Source organism: Ylistrum balloti, unplaced genomic scaffold (assembly GCF_031769215.1).
Source record: "Ylistrum balloti isolate Yb309-2 unplaced genomic scaffold, AGI_CSIRO_Ybal_v1 Utg370116, whole genome shotgun sequence".
NCBI classification, from domain to species: domain Eukaryota; kingdom Metazoa; phylum Mollusca; class Bivalvia; order Pectinida; family Pectinidae; genus Ylistrum; species Ylistrum balloti.
Genome location: NW_026782135.1, coordinates 25952 through 44992, shown reverse-complemented (window position 1 = coordinate 44992; position 19041 = coordinate 25952). Strand labels below are relative to the sequence as shown.

General features: G+C 38.2%; 1 protein-coding gene across 1 annotated transcript in view; it reads right to left on the bottom strand.

The window, feature by feature from the left end:
- The window catches only part of LOC132550274 (transcription elongation factor SPT5-like), a 61467-nt gene that overhangs the window by 41117 nt on the left and 1309 nt on the right, over window positions 1-19041 (bottom strand). The window contains exons 2-9 of the mRNA XM_060214321.1: window positions 13443-13609; window positions 13221-13283; window positions 8864-8951; window positions 5583-5718; window positions 5194-5325; window positions 4450-4549; window positions 3600-3734; window positions 2849-2965 (exon numbers count right to left, since the gene is read on the bottom strand). Coding sequence (XP_060070304.1) covers window positions 2849-2965; window positions 3600-3734; window positions 4450-4549; window positions 5194-5325; window positions 5583-5718; window positions 8864-8951; window positions 13221-13283; window positions 13443-13604 — 933 coding nt within the window. The 5' untranslated portion in view covers window positions 13605-13609. The remainder of the gene's footprint in view (window positions 1-2848; window positions 2966-3599; window positions 3735-4449; window positions 4550-5193; window positions 5326-5582; window positions 5719-8863; window positions 8952-13220; window positions 13284-13442; window positions 13610-19041) is intronic.

Sequence of the window (19041 nt, the reverse complement as noted above, 5' to 3'; positions counted from 1 at the left end):
ACACTCAATGTAATGTATGACACCCAATGTATGACACTCAATGTAATGTATGACACTCAATGTAATGTATGACCTTCAATGTAATGTATGACCTTCATTGTAATGTATGACCTTCATTGTAATGTATGACACTCAAGGTAATGTATGACATTCAATGTAATATATGACATTCAACATAATGTATAACACTCAACGTAATGTATGACATTCAACGTAATGTATGACATTCAACATAACGTATGACACTCAATGTAATGTTTGACCTTCAATGTAATGTATGACCTTCAATGTAATGTATGACACTCAACATAATGTATGACACTCAATGTAATGTATGACACTCAATGTAAGGTATGACATTCAACATAATGTATGACACTCAATGTAATGTATGGCACTCAATGTAATGTATGACACTCAATGTATGACACTCAATGTAATGTATGACACTCACTGTAATGAATGACACTCAATGTATGACACTCAATGTAATGTATTACCTTCAATGTAATGTATGACCTTCAATGTAATGTATGACACTCAACGTAATGTATGATACTCAATGTAATGACACTCGACATAATGTATGACACTGAATGTAATGTAAGACACTTGACGTAATGAATGACACTCAATGAAATGTATGACACTCAATGTAATGTATGACACTCAATGTAATGTATGACACTCAATGTAATGTATGACACTCAATGTAATGTATGACCTTCAATATAATGTATGACCTTCATTGTAATGTATGACCTTCATTGTAATGTATGACACTCAATGTAATGTATGACACTCAATGTAATGAATGACACTCAATGTATGACACTCAATGTAATGTTTGACCTTCAATGTAATGTATGACCTCCAATGTAATGTATGACACTCAACATAATGTATGACACTCAATGTAATGTATGACACTCAATGTAATGTATGACCTTCAATGTAATATATGACATTCAACATAATGTATGACACTCAATGTAATGTATGGCACTCACTGTAATGAATGACACTCAATGTATGACACTCAATGTAATGTATTACCTTCAATGTAATGTATGACCTTCAATGTAATGTATGACACTCAACGTAATGTATGACACTCAATGTAATGACACTCGACATAATGTATGACACTGAATGTAATGTAAGACACTTGACGTAATGAATGACACTCAATGAAATGTATGACACTCAACATAACGAATGACACTCGACGTAATGTATGACACTCAACATAATGTATGACACTCAACGTAATGTATGACACTCAATGTATGACCATCAATGTAATGTAAGACACTCAATGTAATGTATGACCATCAGTGTAATGTATGACTGACAATCGATGTAATGTATGACACTCAATGTAATGTATATATTGACACTCAATGTATGACACTCAATGTAATGTATGACACTCAATGTAATGTATGACACCCAATGTATGACACTCAATGTAATGTATGACACTCAATGTAATGTATGACACTCAATGTAATGTATGACCTTCAATGTAATGTATGACCTTCATTGTCACTCAATGTAATGTATGACCTTCAATGTAATGTATGACCTTCATTGTAATGTATGACCTTCATTGTAATGTATGACACTCAAGGTAATGTATGACATTCAATGTAATATATGACATTCAACATAATGTATAACACTCAATGTAATGTATGACATTCAACGTAATGTATGACATTCAACATAATGTATGACACTCAATGTCATGTATGACACTCCATGTAATGTATGACACTCAATGTAATGTATGACACCCAATGTATGACACTCAATGTAATGTATGACACTCAATGTAATGTATGACACTCAATGCAATGTATGACCTTCAATGTAATGTATGACCTTCATTGTAATGTATGACCTTCATTGTAATGTATGACACTCAAGGTAATGTATGACATTCAATGTAATATATGACATTCAACATAATGTATAACACTCAACGTAATGTATGACATTCAACGTAATGTATGATATTCAACATAATGTATGACACTCAATGTCATGTATGACACTCCATGTAATGTATGACACTCAATGTAATGTATGACATTCAATTTTATATATGACATTCAACATAATGTATGACACTCAACGTAATGTATGACATTCAACATAATGTATGACACTCAATGTCATGTATGACACTCCATGTAATGTATGACACTCCATGTATGACACTCAATGTAATGTATGACACTCAACGTAATGTATGACACTCAATGTAATGTATGACACTCAACGTAATGTATGACACTCAACGTAATGTATGATACTCAATGTAATGTATGACACTCAACGTATCACTCAATGTAATATATGACACTCAATGTAATGTACGACACTCAATGTAATGTATGACACTCAACATAATGTATGACACTCAATGTAATGTATGACACTCAACGTAATGTATGACACTCAACGTAATGTATGACACTCAACGTAATGTATGATACTCAATGTAATGTATGACACTCAACGTATCACTCAATGTAATATATGACACTCAATGTAATGTATGACACTCAACATAATGTATGACACTCAACGTAATGTATGACACTAAACGTAATGTATGACACTCAACGTAATGTATGACACTCAACGTAATGTATGACACTCAATGTAATGTATGACACTCAACGTATGACACTCAATATACTCAATAATGTGTTATCAAATTTCTATAGTCTCTTTAATTATCTATATTGATTAACCTGGACCTGATCGTAAATTCATTCTCCTGTTCTGAGGAAAATAATTCCTATTTCTAAACTTGGTCATATTAAATGCTGCCTACCTGAGCCAAGTCTTCCTTATAGAGGCCACGTTTAAGCCTCACCCACGCCTTCGCTTTTAGGATTGTCGACTCGCGTACAATCTTCATCACATCCGTCATTTCCTTGATCGGAACCATCTGATGAGGGAAAGTTTGTTCACAATCTCAAAACCACAAATTTTCCATACAGAAAATTTTACACATAGTGCTAATCTGATTTACCTTAAGACTGTATCTTACATTTCAAATATCTACTTTGAAAATGTATCTAACTCATCACATTTACCTTAAAGTTGTAACTTACATTTGACATTTTCCCTTAAGGTTGTATCTTGCATTTGACATTTTCCCTTAAGGTTGTATCTTAAATTTCACATATTTACCTTAAGGTTGTATCTTACATTTCATATTTTACCTTAAGGTTGTATCTTACATTTCATATTTTACCTTAAGGTTGTATCTTTCATTTCATATTTTACCTTAAGGTTGTATCTTCCATTTCATATTTTACCTTAAGGTTGTATCTTACATTTCATATTTTACCTTAAGGTTGTATCTTACATTTCATATTTTAACTTATGGTTGTATCTTACATATCACATGCATTAACAATAAAAGGACGGTAGTGTACCTTAATATAAACATTTGTTAAATCTGTTGGCTTTACTGGCAAAGAATGTGATTTTGATCTTTTTATGATCAGACTAATATCAGTAATGAAAAGCAATCTACTGTATATGAACCACAGTTCTGATTCTGAGATGTATGTTACCTGTTGTGACCAAAGTCCCATCCGGAGGTTTCCAATGCCCTCCATTGCCTGTTTCACATGAGTCTGTTTAAATGCTTCAATGTAAATGTAACCCTTCAGACTCTCCTTGGATATTACTGACTTAATTTGAAGAGGCTGGAAAGATCAAACATATTTATAGATTGATTATTTTTTTGTAACTAAGTTATACTTATAAATCTTTTAATTACACTGAATAGATCACAGATCTCTGTTAAGCCATGACTACTATAAATATACATCATAGTCTGACAATAACTATTGGATCCATTGTTAAATCAGTTTACAGGGCATCTGGGTAACTCAGATATACAACTTAGTACTAAACTTTTGCATTTATTCCCATTTAATCAGAAGCTTACAACCAATATGGCAATATTTTGTCTACTGTGACAGATACCAAAACTGAATATTCAATTTTCCTGCCAAAGTCACACACAAATATACACTGTTAATACACCTGGATTTAAAACTTTTGCTGCAAATCAACTTTACAAAACAACATCTAATGATCCCTTTCACCTATAGCCAGGAATGTAGGAGGAAACAGTCTCAAAGTAGAAAAATACACTTTTATTAACATTGGGCAAAACTGTTCTGTTTCATACAAGAGCAACAATTACCCTGGGCGGATGTTACCTCATATAGTATATATTGAAATTTTGTTGCTTTTTTTCACAAAATCTTCTGTTGACAGAGCACACTGTTATCATAATTTGTTTTCCATGCACAACTAACACTCAGCAAAATCTGATGGCGTGATCATTATTGGATGAACCAAGTTACCTCCCTTTGACCATTTGTCAAAGTCGGGCAACCGATGGGTACTTACTTCATCTGTAAATTGGTAGGCAATAAATTTGCGCATGAGCTGAATGGCAGTCTCCCGCTCAAATCCAATACGACATTTGACCAGCCAAAGATTGGGATCCCTATGTGGAAATAAAGGTTACATAGCTGTTGAATGTGTGTTAGGGTAACTTTCTGCAGAGACCATCTCTGTTTAGGACAGATTATTGGTGTACAGTTCCCATAGCATTAAACTTCTAATCCCTCACTATTTGTAGAAGTCAAAACAATTATTTCTGTTCTGTAGCAGACGTTACCAAAAATAAATTATCTTTAACGAAAGTATCACATGTTAACGAAATAATAATTTGACAAAATAGTCATTTAACGCAATCACACTTTAAGGAGATAGTAATTAATGAAAATATAGATCAATTAAGTGATAATTTAACGAAATCTTAAGTTCACAAAATAACAATTCAAGGAAATTGTAATTCAATGAAACTTATTAATGAAATAGTTATTTAGAAAAAATGGCAATTTAGCACAATTGTAATTTAATGAAATCATAATTTAAAGAAATATCAATTTAATGGATTTATATTAAACTCTTAATCAATTGAACTATGGTGAAAAAGACAAAATTACACCTGGATCCATGAATATCTTTGTCTTTGGTAAGGGTGAACATCATCTGTCAGCAAGTGAGATGTGATGACCAGGTGTGAATGTAGTTGACCACTAATTAATTCGTGTGAATCTAGAATGAGCAACATCTGTAACTTACTTCACTCCTGGGAGTAATCCTTGCTGTGTGATTTCATCCGACATTTCTGCACCCTCTCCAAACCTCTCTGTGAGGGAGGAATCCTCATATTTCTGTCTATAATAGGCTTCTATTTCATCTTCTTTCTGCGACCTGTCAAAATCCAAATATAAATAAATGTAACATCCTCCAATCAGACATTGATTCCATTTCCCTGAAATGTTTCTTGTAGATAGGATCTTAACATCTGGTCATTTTCAAGCAATTAATGATTTTCTAAAATTCGTTCTAAAAATGTCCCATGTTCTCAATTCTTGTACTTAATGAACTGCAATCAGTTTTGATATGGTTTTCTTAAATGAACGTAATGAAAAATTCTCTGATCCATAAGTAATAGAAATAGATCTCACTTGAACAAGTGCTCAAGTCGCCGGTTGCCCTCAATTTCTCTAGCAGTTGGCCCCTCATAGTTCGACTTCGCTTCAATCAGATCTTCAGCTCCCGACTCCCAGTCATCTTCATCATCCTCACCCTCATCATCAACATCTGAACAGTAAGTGAAAAGTTACTGCATATAATACACTACTTGTCTTATATGGTATAGACATCTGTCACATGGTATAGGAGTATATCACATGGTATAGGAGTATGTAACATGGTATAGGAGTATGTAACATGGTATAGGAGTATATCACATGGTATAGGAGTATGTCACATGGTATAGGAGTATGTAACATGGTATAGGAGTACATTACATGGTATAGGAGTATATCACATTGTATAGGAGTATATCAAATGGTATAGGAGTACATCACATGGTATAGGAGTACATCACATGGTATAGGAGTACATCACATGGTACAGGAGTACGTCACATGGTACAGGAGTACATCACATGGTATAGGAGTATATCACATGGTATAAGAGTATGTCACATCGTATAGGAGTATATCACATGGTATAGGAGTATGTAACATGGTATAGGAGTATGTAACATGGTATAGGAGTACATCACATGGTATAGGAGTATATCACATGGTATAGGAGTTTATCACATGGTATAGGAGTATGTCACATGCTATAGGAGTACATCACATGGTATAGGAGTATATCACATGGTATAGGAGTTTATCACATGGTATAGGAGTATGTCACATGGTATAGGAGTATATCACATGGTATAGGAGTATATCACATGGTATAGGAGTATGTCACATGGTATAGGAGTATGTAACAAGGTATAGGAGTATGTTACATGGTATAGGAGTATGTAACATGGTATAGGAGTACATCACATGGTATAGGAGTATGTCACATGGTATAGGAGTACATCACATGGTATAGGAGTATGTCACATGGTATAGACGTTTGTTGCATGTTATGGAAATCTGTCACTTGAATGTCATATATTGTGCAACTAAACATTTTAAGTTCAATAGTTAATCAAAATGAGTGGTTTAAATTTAACCTAGGAACCATCATTTCAATAACCTAGGTTTATTACCAACACAATCTCTGGATCATCCCTCCAATAACCTTGGAACCATCACTACAATAACCTAGGGACCATCACTACAATAACCTAGAGATCATCACTCCAATAATCTAGGAACCATCACTCCAATAACCTAGGGACATTCACTTCAATAACCTAGGGACATACACTCCAATAACCTAGGGACATTCACTACAATAACCTAGGAACCATCACTCCAATAACCTAGGGACATTCACTACAATAACCTAGGAACCATTACTTCAATAACCAAGGGACATTCACTCCAATAACCAAGGGACATTCACTACAATAACCTAGGGACATTCACTACAATAACCTAAGGACCATCACTCCAATAACCTAGGAACCATCACTCCCATAACCTAGGAACCATCACTACAATAACCAAGGAACCATCACTCCAATAACCTAAGGAACATTTACTCCAATAACCTAGAGATCATCACTACAATAACCTAGGAACCATCACTCCAATAAACCTATGAACCATCAATTCCATAACCAAGGGACCATCACTACAATAACCTAGGAACCATCACTACAATAACCTAGGGACCATCACTCCAATAACCTAGGAACCATCACTCCAATAACCTATGAACCATCAATTCCATAACCAAGGGACCATCACTACAATAACCTAGGAACCATCACTACAATAATCTAGGAACCATCACTCCAATAACCTAGGGACATTCACTTCAATAACCTAGGGACATTCACTCCAATAACCTAGGGACATTCACTTCAATAACCTAGGAACCATCACTCCAATAACCTAGGGACATTCACTACAATAACCTAGGAACCATCACTCCAATAAACTAGGGACATTCACTACAATAACCTAGGAACCATTACTTCAATAACCAAGGGACATTCACTCCAATAACCAAGGGACATTCACTACAATAACCTAGGGACATTCACTACAATAACCTAAGGACCATCACTCCAATAACCTAGGAACCATCACTCCAATAACCTAAGGAACATTTACTCCAATAACCTAGAGATCATCACTCCAATAACCTAGGAACCATCACTCCAATAACCTTGGAACCATCACTCCAATAACCAAGGAACTATCACTCCAATAACCTAGGGATCATCACTACAATAACCTAGGGACCATCACTACAATAACCTAGGAACCATCACTCCAATAACCAAGGGGCCATCACTACAATAACCTAGGAACCATCACTCCAATAACCTAGGAACCATCAATTCCATAACTAAGGGACCATCACTTCAATAACCTAGGGACATTCACTCCAATAACCTAGGAACCATCACTCCAATAACCTAAGGACCATCACACCAATAACCTAGGAACCATCACTACAATAACCTAGGGACCATCACTTCAATAACCTAGGGACCATCACTCCAATAACCTAGGGACATTCACTACAATAACCTAGGAACCATCACTCCAATAACCTAGGGACCATCACTCCAATAACCTAGGAACCATCACTACAATAACCGAGGGACATTCACTACAATAACCGAGGGACATTCACTCCAATAACCTAGGGACCATCACTCCAATAACCTAGGAACCATCACTACAATAACCTAGGAACCATCACTACAATAACCTAGGGACCATCACTTCAATAACCTAGTGACCATCACTCCAATAACCTAGGGACATTCACTCCAATAACCGAGGGACCATCACTCCAATAACCTAGGAACCATCACTACAATAACCTAGGAACCATCACTACAATAACCGAGGGACATTCACTACAATAACCTAGGGACATTCACTCCAATAACCTAGGGACCATCACTCCAATAACCTAGGAACCATCACTACAATAACACAGGAACCATCACTACAATAACCTAGGAACCATCACTACAATAACCTAGGAACCATCACTACAATAACCTAGGGACCATCACTTCAATAACCTAGGGACCATCACTCCAATAAACTAGGAACCATCACTCCAATAATCTATAGATTATTACTCCAATAGCCTTGGGGCTATTATTGCAAAGGTAAAAACTCTTAAAATAAGATAGATGTGGTTGGTTAAGTTGTGTACAAACATAACATCCCACTTCTTTCTACAAATCGATGATGATTCTTTTTCTATAATACATGTTGAACAAAATGAACACAGTTTCTTTTTTCTTTTTGTTGGACCTTACCAGCTTCATCAATGATGAAACCAGACAATCTGGGCTTCTTTTTCTTCCTTCTCCCATCATCATCTTCATCTTCTTCTGAATCATACTCCTGAATATAAACACATATTATATCATATATAACAGCTTCATATCAATCTTTATCCTGAATATAAACAATTACCACAGATTTATATCTATCTTTATCCTGAATATAAACAATATCACAGTTCATATCAATTTTATCCTGAATATAAACAAGAGGCTAAGAGGGCCTGTATAGCTCACCTTTATCTTTATGACCAACCTTATTATATCTGTGCATATGTTCCCGTTTAACACATTTGACCCCTGTGACCTTGAAAATCGGTCAAGGTCATTTCTTTTACATTTTGGGACATCATAAATGGAACATACTGGCCAAATATAATGATTCTAGGCTTTTCGATATTTCAGAAGAAATTGTTTAAATGTTTTAACACATTTGACTTCTGTGACCTTGAAGATTGGTCAAGGTCATTTCTTTTAGCAAACTTTATAGGACACCATAAGAGGAACATAGCAGACTAATATAATGATTCTAGGCTTTCCGGTACTTTGAAAGAAGTCGCTTAAAGTTTTTAACACATTTGACCTCTCTGACCTTGAATGTGGGTCAAGGTCATTTTTTTTTTTTTGACAAACTTTGCCGGTCTTCATCAAAGGAACCTTCCAACAAAATATAATGATTCTAGGCTTTCCGGTACTTTGGAAGAAGCCGTTTAAAGGTTTTAACACATTTGGCCTCTGTGACCTTGATTATGGATCAAAGTCATTTCTTTTTGCAAACTTTATTTTGCTTCATCAAAGGAACCTTCCACCCAAATATGATAACTCTACACTTTCAGTATTTCAGAAGAAGTTGTTTAAATGAAAAGTTGATGGACGCCGGACGGACGGATGACTGATGACAGACAGACGATGCGCTATGGCATAAGTTAACTTGTCCCTTTGGGCCAGGTGAGCTAACAATTATCACAGTTTCATATCTATCTTTATCCTGAATATAAACAATTACCACAGATTTATATCAATCTTTATCCTGAATATAAACAATTACCACATCCCAAACACCTTGTTGCCTTTCATGATCAGTAGGTTTGTGTCTTGCTAGTTGATATCATGTTTTTAAAGACTTTGTCCTGTTTGTGGATGATATCAACTCCAATAATTTGCACTGATATATACAGGTCAGTAATTTATCATTGTTGTTCTTCAATAAATCATCAAACCCTTGTTGTATCAATTTTGGCGTACCAGATAATCCTTACAATCACTGATGTGGCCTCTCATAACCTTTGAATTTTCCACAAAAAAAACCAAAACAAAATATATAATGAACAAGAGATCCCAGAGGGATCTTGGCGCCCACCATTTGAGGATCTGTTTTCAGTTCTTGAAGATTTGTTTATTTTTTTTTGTTTGTTACAGGTGTTGTAAATGTTCATGAACTGGTCTTCATTGAATGTACTCAATAGATATTTTTATTAAGCACCTATTAGCAAATATCATTTGAAAAAGATCCCAAAGTATTATTAGATAGCAGTCAGTTACAGGTGTAAAAATGACAATATGCTTGTGCTGTATTACTGTCGACATCCAAGATGGCTGCCTGTGGGCCACCTTGATTTCAAATAAGTCCAAAAAAGGTACAATGCACAACTTGGGACCAAGGGAAACCAATATCTATGAAATATCAGAAGGATCTATCCAGTACTTCCTCAGATATAGCAGTAACAAGATTTTACATCCGAAATCCAAGATGGCCACCTGTTGGCCATCTTGAATTCGAATCAGTCCAAAAAAAAGGTACAATGCACAACTAGGGACCAAGGGGAACCTGCATATGAAATTTGAGAAAGATCCATCCAGTACTTTCCAAGAAATAGCGGTAACAAACTTTTACATCCAAAATCCAAGATGGCCACCTGTTGGCCATCTTGAATTCGAATCAGTCCAAAAAAGGTACAATGCACAACTAGGGACTAAGGGGAAACTGCATATGAAATTTGAGAAAGATCCATCCAGTACTTTCCAAGAAATAGCAGTAACAAACTTTTACTTCCAAAATCCAAGATGGCCACCTGTTGGCCATCTTGAATTCGAATCAGTCAAAAAAGGTACAATGCACAACTATGGACAAGGGGAAACTGCATATGAAATTTGAGAAAGATCCATCCAGTACTTTCCAAGAAATAGCGGTAACAAACTTTCACTTCCAAAATCCAAGATGGCTGCCTGTCGGCCATCTTGAATTCGAATCAGTCCAAAACAGGTACAATGCACAACTAGGGACCATGGGGAAACTGCATATGAAATTTGAGAAAGATCCATCCAGTACTTTCCAAGAAATAGCGGTAACAAACTTTTACTTCCAAAATCCAAGATGGCTGCCTGTCGGCCATCTTGAATTCGAATCAGTCCAAAAAAAGGTACAATGCACAACTAGGGACCATGGGGAACCTGCATATGAAATTAAAGGAAGATCCATCCAGTACTTTCTCAGAAATAGCGGTAACAAACTTTTACTTCCAAAATCCAAGATGGCCACCTGTCGGCCATCTTGAATTCGAATCAGTCCAAAAAAAGGTACAATGCACAACTAGGGACCATGGGGAACCTGCATATGAAATTAAAGGAAGATCCATCCTGTACTTTCTCAGAAATAGCGGTAACAAACTTTTACTTCCAAAATCCAAGATGGCCACCTGTTGGCCATCTTGAATTCGAATCAGTCCAAAAAAGGTACAATGCACAACTAGGGACCAAGGGGAAACTGCATATGAAATTTGAGAAAGATCCATCCAGTACTTTCCAAGAAATAGCGGTAACAAACTTTTACTTCCAAAATCCAAGATGGCTGCCTGTCGGCCATCTTGAATTCGAATCAGTCCAAAAAAGGGTACAATGCACAACTAGGGACCAAGGGGAACCTGCATATGAAATTTGAGAAAGATCCATCCAGTACTTTTCCAGAAATAGCGGTAACAAGAACTGTTTATGGACGGACGACGGACCACGGACGCAGGGCGATTTGAATAACCTACCATCTATTAGATGGTGGGCTAAAAATCCTAAAGTTACGTAATGTGTGCAACCCCAACTCTAGACCCTCAATTTCTGAAGAAAAACTGCACTTTTGTGGGGTTTATGGTAATTATATATCTATATATACATACCATTCTGGACCTAAGGTATGTTTTAACTGTTTGTTTACCAGGTAATTTAAAAAGAGAGCTGTGACTATGTTGGAGTTATTTAAACTTGTATTACATCACATCACAATCACTTTCATATAAAATAAAACACAGCAATGCTGATTTACCAGTATCTTATACAGATGTCTAAAATAATTAATTTCTGTAACAGTCCATGAAGCTCATCAGCCATCAAACTCTTCCATCCCAGTAACTAACTGGTTCATGTAACAAAATCTTCTGAAATCAATAGTTCTCTGAAGGGTTTTAAGAAATTTGACCGTTTTGACCTTAAATGAAGATCAATGTCATTAATACATCTCTGAACAAACATAATCTGAACAACCCACCAGTTAAACTTACCAGTCCTAAGCCTTCTGGTTCCTAAGAAGACATCAAATTGTCACAGATGCTTAAAGTTTAAGATGAATGGCAATAGTGTACTACAATCCTAAGTACATTTATTTTACCTGGAGAAAATTTAGATTTAATTACCAACAACTGTACAGTAGTGTAATTCTTGTCATAATGAAGCAGAATTAAGTACAACATATTTCACCTGATAGTTGTGAAATATTTGTTGTATCTGATAGTTGTTAAATATTTGTTGTATCTGATAGTTGTGAAATATTTGTTGTATCTGATAGATGTGAAATATTTGTTGTATCTGATAGTTGTGAAATATTTGTTGTATCTGATAGTTGTGAAATATTTGTTGTATCTGATAGTTGTGAAATATGTGAAATATTTGTTGTATCTGATAGTTGTGAAATATGTGAAATATTTGTTGTATCTGATAGTTGTAAAATATTTATTGTATCTAATAGTTGTGAAAAATTTATTGTACCTGATAGTTGTGAAATATGTGAAATATTTGTTATATCTGGTAAGTGTCAAATAATTATTGTATCGGATTGTTGTGAAATATTTGTTGTATCTGGTAGTTGTGAAACAGAGTATTTTTCACAAAAAATCCTCTTTGGTTGAACAAAGAAATACTAAATTTGGTAATATGTTTTGGGATTATCTTTTGATTCTATTGTCTGAGAATTACCGATCCTGACAATATCTGTGTCTCAAGTCATATCAAAGGGACATTGAAAGTTTGATGTCTTGAATTTAAATTCAGTACCCATTTTGCATACCTCTTCATCTTCATCCAATACATTCTTCCGTCTGTGTCTTATTTCTACATCACTGCCTTCACCCTGTAATGGAAATCAGTTATAGTTTCCTAAGAAAACTGACTTATCAGAAAGACATTTGGCTCTTGAAATTAAGAATATTTATACTCCAAGGAGGCTGTTACATCAATTATGTACATTCCCCACTCTCCAATAAAGCTGTTACATCAACTATACACCTACCCCACTCTCTTCTCCACTCCCCGATCCACTTCCATGTGCACTTCCTGCTGGGCTCCTGCCTCCTCCACTTCCTGACACACTTCCTGCAGGACTACCAGGACCACTAGTACTGTGAACACTCTCAGGGTCTGAGAAATCGCTATCTGCACTGTCATCCGACATATTGACTGTACAAACACAGCAAAAAATCAAATTGTCTTTAATAACTGACGATATTACTTTAAAATATGACCTACACCAAATAGGTACAACTACAGATTACGTCAGAAATTTGAGAAAGAGCTGTCCAGTATTTCAAAAGAAACTGTGATAACAATCTTTCACTGTGAACATTAACATCCACAGGGCACAACCTAGGACAAATGCTATTCTACATATGAAATTTGGAAATGATCCATCGAGTAATTAACAAGGAATATCAATAATAAACTATTACTGTCAAAATCGTAGATTTCAGAACATATTGCTGGATGACAGACATTGAATGAACAGCATTTTGATGGTAATAATATAAGTTTTTATAAAGAAAACATTACAAACAATGGTGAACACAAAGATTCCAACTCCAATTATTTACACAGGATAATGTGCAAGAGCACAGCTTTAGTCTCCAGTCAGACACAGCTTTAGTATCTAGTCAGACACAGCTTTGGTCTCTAGTCAAACACAGCTTTGGTCTCTAGCCGGACACAGCTTTAGTCTCTAGCCAGACACAGCTTTAGTCTCTAGTCTGATACAGTTTTAGTCTCTAGTCCGACACAGCTTTAGTCTCTAGCCGGACACAGCTTTAGTCTCTAGTCAGACACAGCTTTAGTCTCTAGCCGGACACAGCTTTAGTCTCTAGTCAGACACAGCTTTAGTCTCTAGCCCTACACAGCTTTAGTCTCTAGCCCTACACAGCTTTAGTCTCTAGCCGACCACAGCTTTAGTCTCTAGCTGGACACAGCTTTAGTCTCTAGCCGACCACACAGCTGGACACAGCTTTAGTCTCTAGTCCGACACAGCTTTAGTCTCTAGCCGGACACAGCTTTAGTCTCTAGATCTACACAGCTTTGGTCTCTAGCTCGACACAGCTTTAGTCTCTAGCTGAACACATCTTTAGTCTTTAGCTGGACACAAATTTAGTCTCTAGCTGGACACAGCTTTAGTCTCTAGCCGACCACATAGCCGGACACAGCTTTAGTCTCTAGTCTGACACAGCGATAGTCTCTAGCCGGACACAGCTTTAGTCTCTAGTCCGACACAGCTTTAGTTCCTAGCTGGACACAGCTTTAGTCTCTAGCCGACCACACAGCCGGACACAGCTTTAGTCTCTAGTCCGACACAGCTTTAGTCTCTAGCCCTACACAACTTTAGTCTCTAGCCCTACACAACTTTAGTTCCTAGCCAGACACAGCTTTAGTTTCTAGCCAACCACACAGCCAGGCACAGCTTTAGTCTCTAGATGGACACAGCTTTAGTCTCTAGCCGACCACACAGCCGGACACAGCTTTAGTCTCTAGTCCGACACAGCATTAGTCTCTAGCCCTACACAGCTTTAGTCTCTAGCCCTACACAGCTTTAGTCTCTAGCTGGACACAATTTTAGTCTCTAGCTGGTCACAGCTTTAGTCTCTAGTCAGACACAGCTTTAGTCTCTAGCCGGACACAGCTTTAGTCTCTAGTCAGACACAGCTTTAGTCTCTAGCCCTACACAGCTTTAGTCTCTAGCCCTACACAGCTTTAGTCTCTAGCCGACCACAGCTTTAGTCTCTAGCTGGACACAGCTTTAGTCTCTAGCCGACCACACAGCTGGACACAGCTTTAGTCTCTAGTCCGACACAGCTTTAGTCTCTAGCCGGACACAGCTTTAGTCTCTAGATCTACACAGCTTTGGTCTCTAGCTCGACACAGCTTTAGTCTCTAGCTGAACACATCTTTAGTCTTTAGCTGGACACAAATTTAGTCTCTAGCTGGACACAGCTTTAGTCTCTAGCCGACCACATAGCCGGACACAGCTTTAGTCTCTAGTCTGACACAGCAATAGTCTCTAGCCAGACACAGCTTTAGTCTCTAGTCCGACACAGCTTTAGTTCCTAGCTGGACACAGCTTTAGTCTCTAGCCGACCACACAGCCGGACACAGCTTTAGTCTCTAGTCCGACACAGCTTTAGTCTCTAGCCCTACACAACTTTAGTCTCTAGCCCTACACAACTTTAGTTCCTAGCCAGACACAGCTTTAGTTTCTAGCCAACCACACAGCCAGGCACAGCTTTAGTCTCTAGATGGACACAGCTTTAGTCTCTAGCCGACCACACAGCCGGACACAGCTTTAGTCTCTAGTCCGACACAGCATTAGTCTCTAGCCCTACACAGCTTTAGTCTCTAGCCCTACACAGCTTTAGTCTCTAGCTGGACACAATTTTAGTCTCTAGCTGGACACATCTTTAGTCTCTAGCTGGACACAGCTTTAGTCTCTAGCCCTACACAGCTTTAGTTCCTAGCCGGACACAGCTTTAGTGTCTAGCCCTACACTGCTTTAGTCTCTAGCCGGACACAGCTTTAGTCTCTAGCTGGACACAGCTTTAGTCGCTAGCCAACCACACAGCCAGACACAGCTTTAGTCTCTAGCCAGACAAAGCTTTAGTCTCTAGCCAACCTCACAGCTGGACACAGCTTTAGTCTCTAGTCCGACACAGCTTTAGTCTCTAACCACAGCTGGACACAGCTTTAGTCTCTAGTCCGACACAGCTTTAGTCTCTAGCCGGACACAGCTTTAGTCTCTAGTCAGACACAGCTTTAGTCTCTAGCCCTACACAGCTTTAGTCTCTAGCCCTACACAGCTTTAGTCTCTAGCCGACCACAGCTTTAGTCTCTAGCTGGACACAGCTTTAGTCTCTAGCCGACCACACAGCTGGACACAGCTTTAGTCTCTAGTCCGACACAGCTTTAGTCTCTAGCCGGACACAGCTTTAGTCTCTAGATCTACACAGCTTTGGTCTCTAGCTCGACACAGCTTTAGTCTCTAGCTGAACACATCTTTAGTCTTTAGCTGGACACAAATTTAGTCTCTAGCTGGACACAGCTTTAGTCTCTAGCCGACCACATAGCCGGACACAGCTTTAGTCTCTAGCCAGACACAGCTTTAGTCTCTAGTCCGACACAGCTTTAGTTCCTAGCTGGACACAGCTTTAGTCTCTAGCCGACCACACAGCCGGACACAGCTTTAGTCTCTAGTCCGACACAGCTTTAGTCTCTAGCCCTACACAACTTTAGTTCCTAGCCAGACACAGCTTTAGTTTCTAGCCAACCACACAGCCAGGCACAGCTTTAGTCTCTAGATGGACACAGCTTTAGTCTCTAGCCGACCACACAGCCGGACACAGCTTTAGTCTCTAGTCCGACACAGCATTAGTCTCTAGCCCTACACAGCTTTAGTCTCTAGCCCTACACAGCTTTAGTCTCTAGCTGGACACAATTTTAGTCTCTAGCTGGACACATCTTTAGTCTCTAGCTGGACACAGCTTTAGTCTCTAGCCCTACACAGCTTTAGTTCCTAGCCGGACACAGCTTTAGTGTCTAGCCCTACACTGCTTTAGTCTCTAGCCGGACACAGCTTTAGTCTCTAGCTGGACACAGCTTTAGTCGCTAGCCAACCACACAGCCAGACACAGCTTTAGTCTCTAGCCAGACAAAGCTTTAGTCTCTAGCCAACCTCACAGCTGGACACAGCTTTAGTCTCTAGTCCGACACAGCTTTAGTCTCTAACCACAGCTGGACACAGCTTTAGTCTCTAGTCCGACACAGCTTTAGTCTCTAGCCGGACACAGCTTTAGTCTCTAGATCGACACAGCTTTGGTCTCTAGCTGGACACAGCTTTAGTCTCTAACCACAGCTGGACACAGCTTTAGTTTCTAGCCAGACACAGCTTTAGTCTCTAGTCCGACACAGCTTTAGTCTCTAGCCGACCACACAGCCAGACACAGCTTTAGTCTCAAGTCCGACACAGCTTCAGTCTCTAGCCCAACACAGCTTTAGTCTCTAGCCCAACACAGCTTTAGTCTCTAGCCCAACACAGCTTTAGTCTCTAGCCGGACACAGCTTTAGTCTCTAGCTGGACACATTTTTAAGTTTCTAGCTGGACACATCTTTAGTCTCTAGCTGGACACAGCTTTAGTCTCTAGCCGACCACACAGCCGGACACAGCTTTAGTCTCTAGTCCGACAAAGCTTTAGTCTCTAGCCCTACACAACTTTAGTTCCTAGCCGGACACAGCTTTAGTTCCTAGCCGGACACAGCTTTAGTCTCTAGCCAACCACACAGCCAGGCACAGCTTTAGTCTCTAGTTCGACACAGCTTTAGTTTCTAGCCAACCACACAGCCAGTTACAGCTTTAGTCTCTATTCCGACACAGCTTTAGTCTCTAGCCCTACACAGCTTTAGTCTCTAACCACAGCTGGACACAGCTTTAGTCTCTAGTCCGACACAGCTTTAGTCTCTAGCCGGACACAGCTTTAGTCTCTTAGATGGACACAGCTTTGGTCTCTAGCTGGACACAGCTTTAGTCTCTAGTCGGACAAAGCTTTAGTCTCTAGCCTGACATACTTCCCCTTGACTAAAGGGAATTCCCCCAAGCTGAGGCTAGTAAGGTGACCTGTACTCTCAACTCCTACACTATTCCCTCCTACACAATGTATTCGACCCTGAAGACAACAAAACCCAGGTTCAATATCTCAAAGGAAGCATCTCAATCCCCTATAGCTTCTACCCTTGAAGTGGTCAACAGCGCCAGATCTGTAATAGGGAAATTAATGAAAAAGACCCTGCCAGGGTTCTAATCAACTGCCTTTAAGAGTCCCTAGCAAAACTTTTTAGCACTTGATGAAAGAGAACTTCCCACTTGGCAAGACTTGTGATATGACAATGTGAGCTTCTACAGATATGTTATATATGAATGAAAGAAATCTCCAGCATTATCAAGTGTCTGATGTTTCTCAGGTCCAGTCAAATAATAGGTCTAGCATCTATACATAACATGTCTCTTCAAACTTTGTGTTTGCTAATTTAATCATCTTTTCCATCTGGTATAGATTCCCTCTATTCCCTCCCATCTTCATGTGGTTATTCCAACATACCTTTATAAATGGTACTATGACAGTACATGATTGCTGTGACAGGGATTCCATCCCCCCATCTCAACCCTCAGGCGATATAAGGAAATTTCACACCAGTAAAAGCAAAGTACACTTAACCAGGTTATCTAGCCTTCAGTGACATTGGAGTATCTCTCCCATCTGGACAGATATAAATGATAAGTTGATCTTGTTTTGTTTTAGTCCTAGAAGGACCTATATGGGACAGTTATTTCCTAACCTGGCTCTACTCTACCTTATTTCAATTAGTACTGAAAAGTGCTTTTATCTTGTTTGCCTTTTCACATTCTAAGATATTGATGTTATACAAAAATGTTTCACATAAATGACATAGTTAAATAACAGTGGACCGACAATAACCTGGACACCAATAGTTACAAATTCACAATTCCAATTTACATGATGAGAAGGGAGTGGACTTCCAATAGTGATATTCCTGTGCCATCCTCGATACTCCTGGGGTTACAA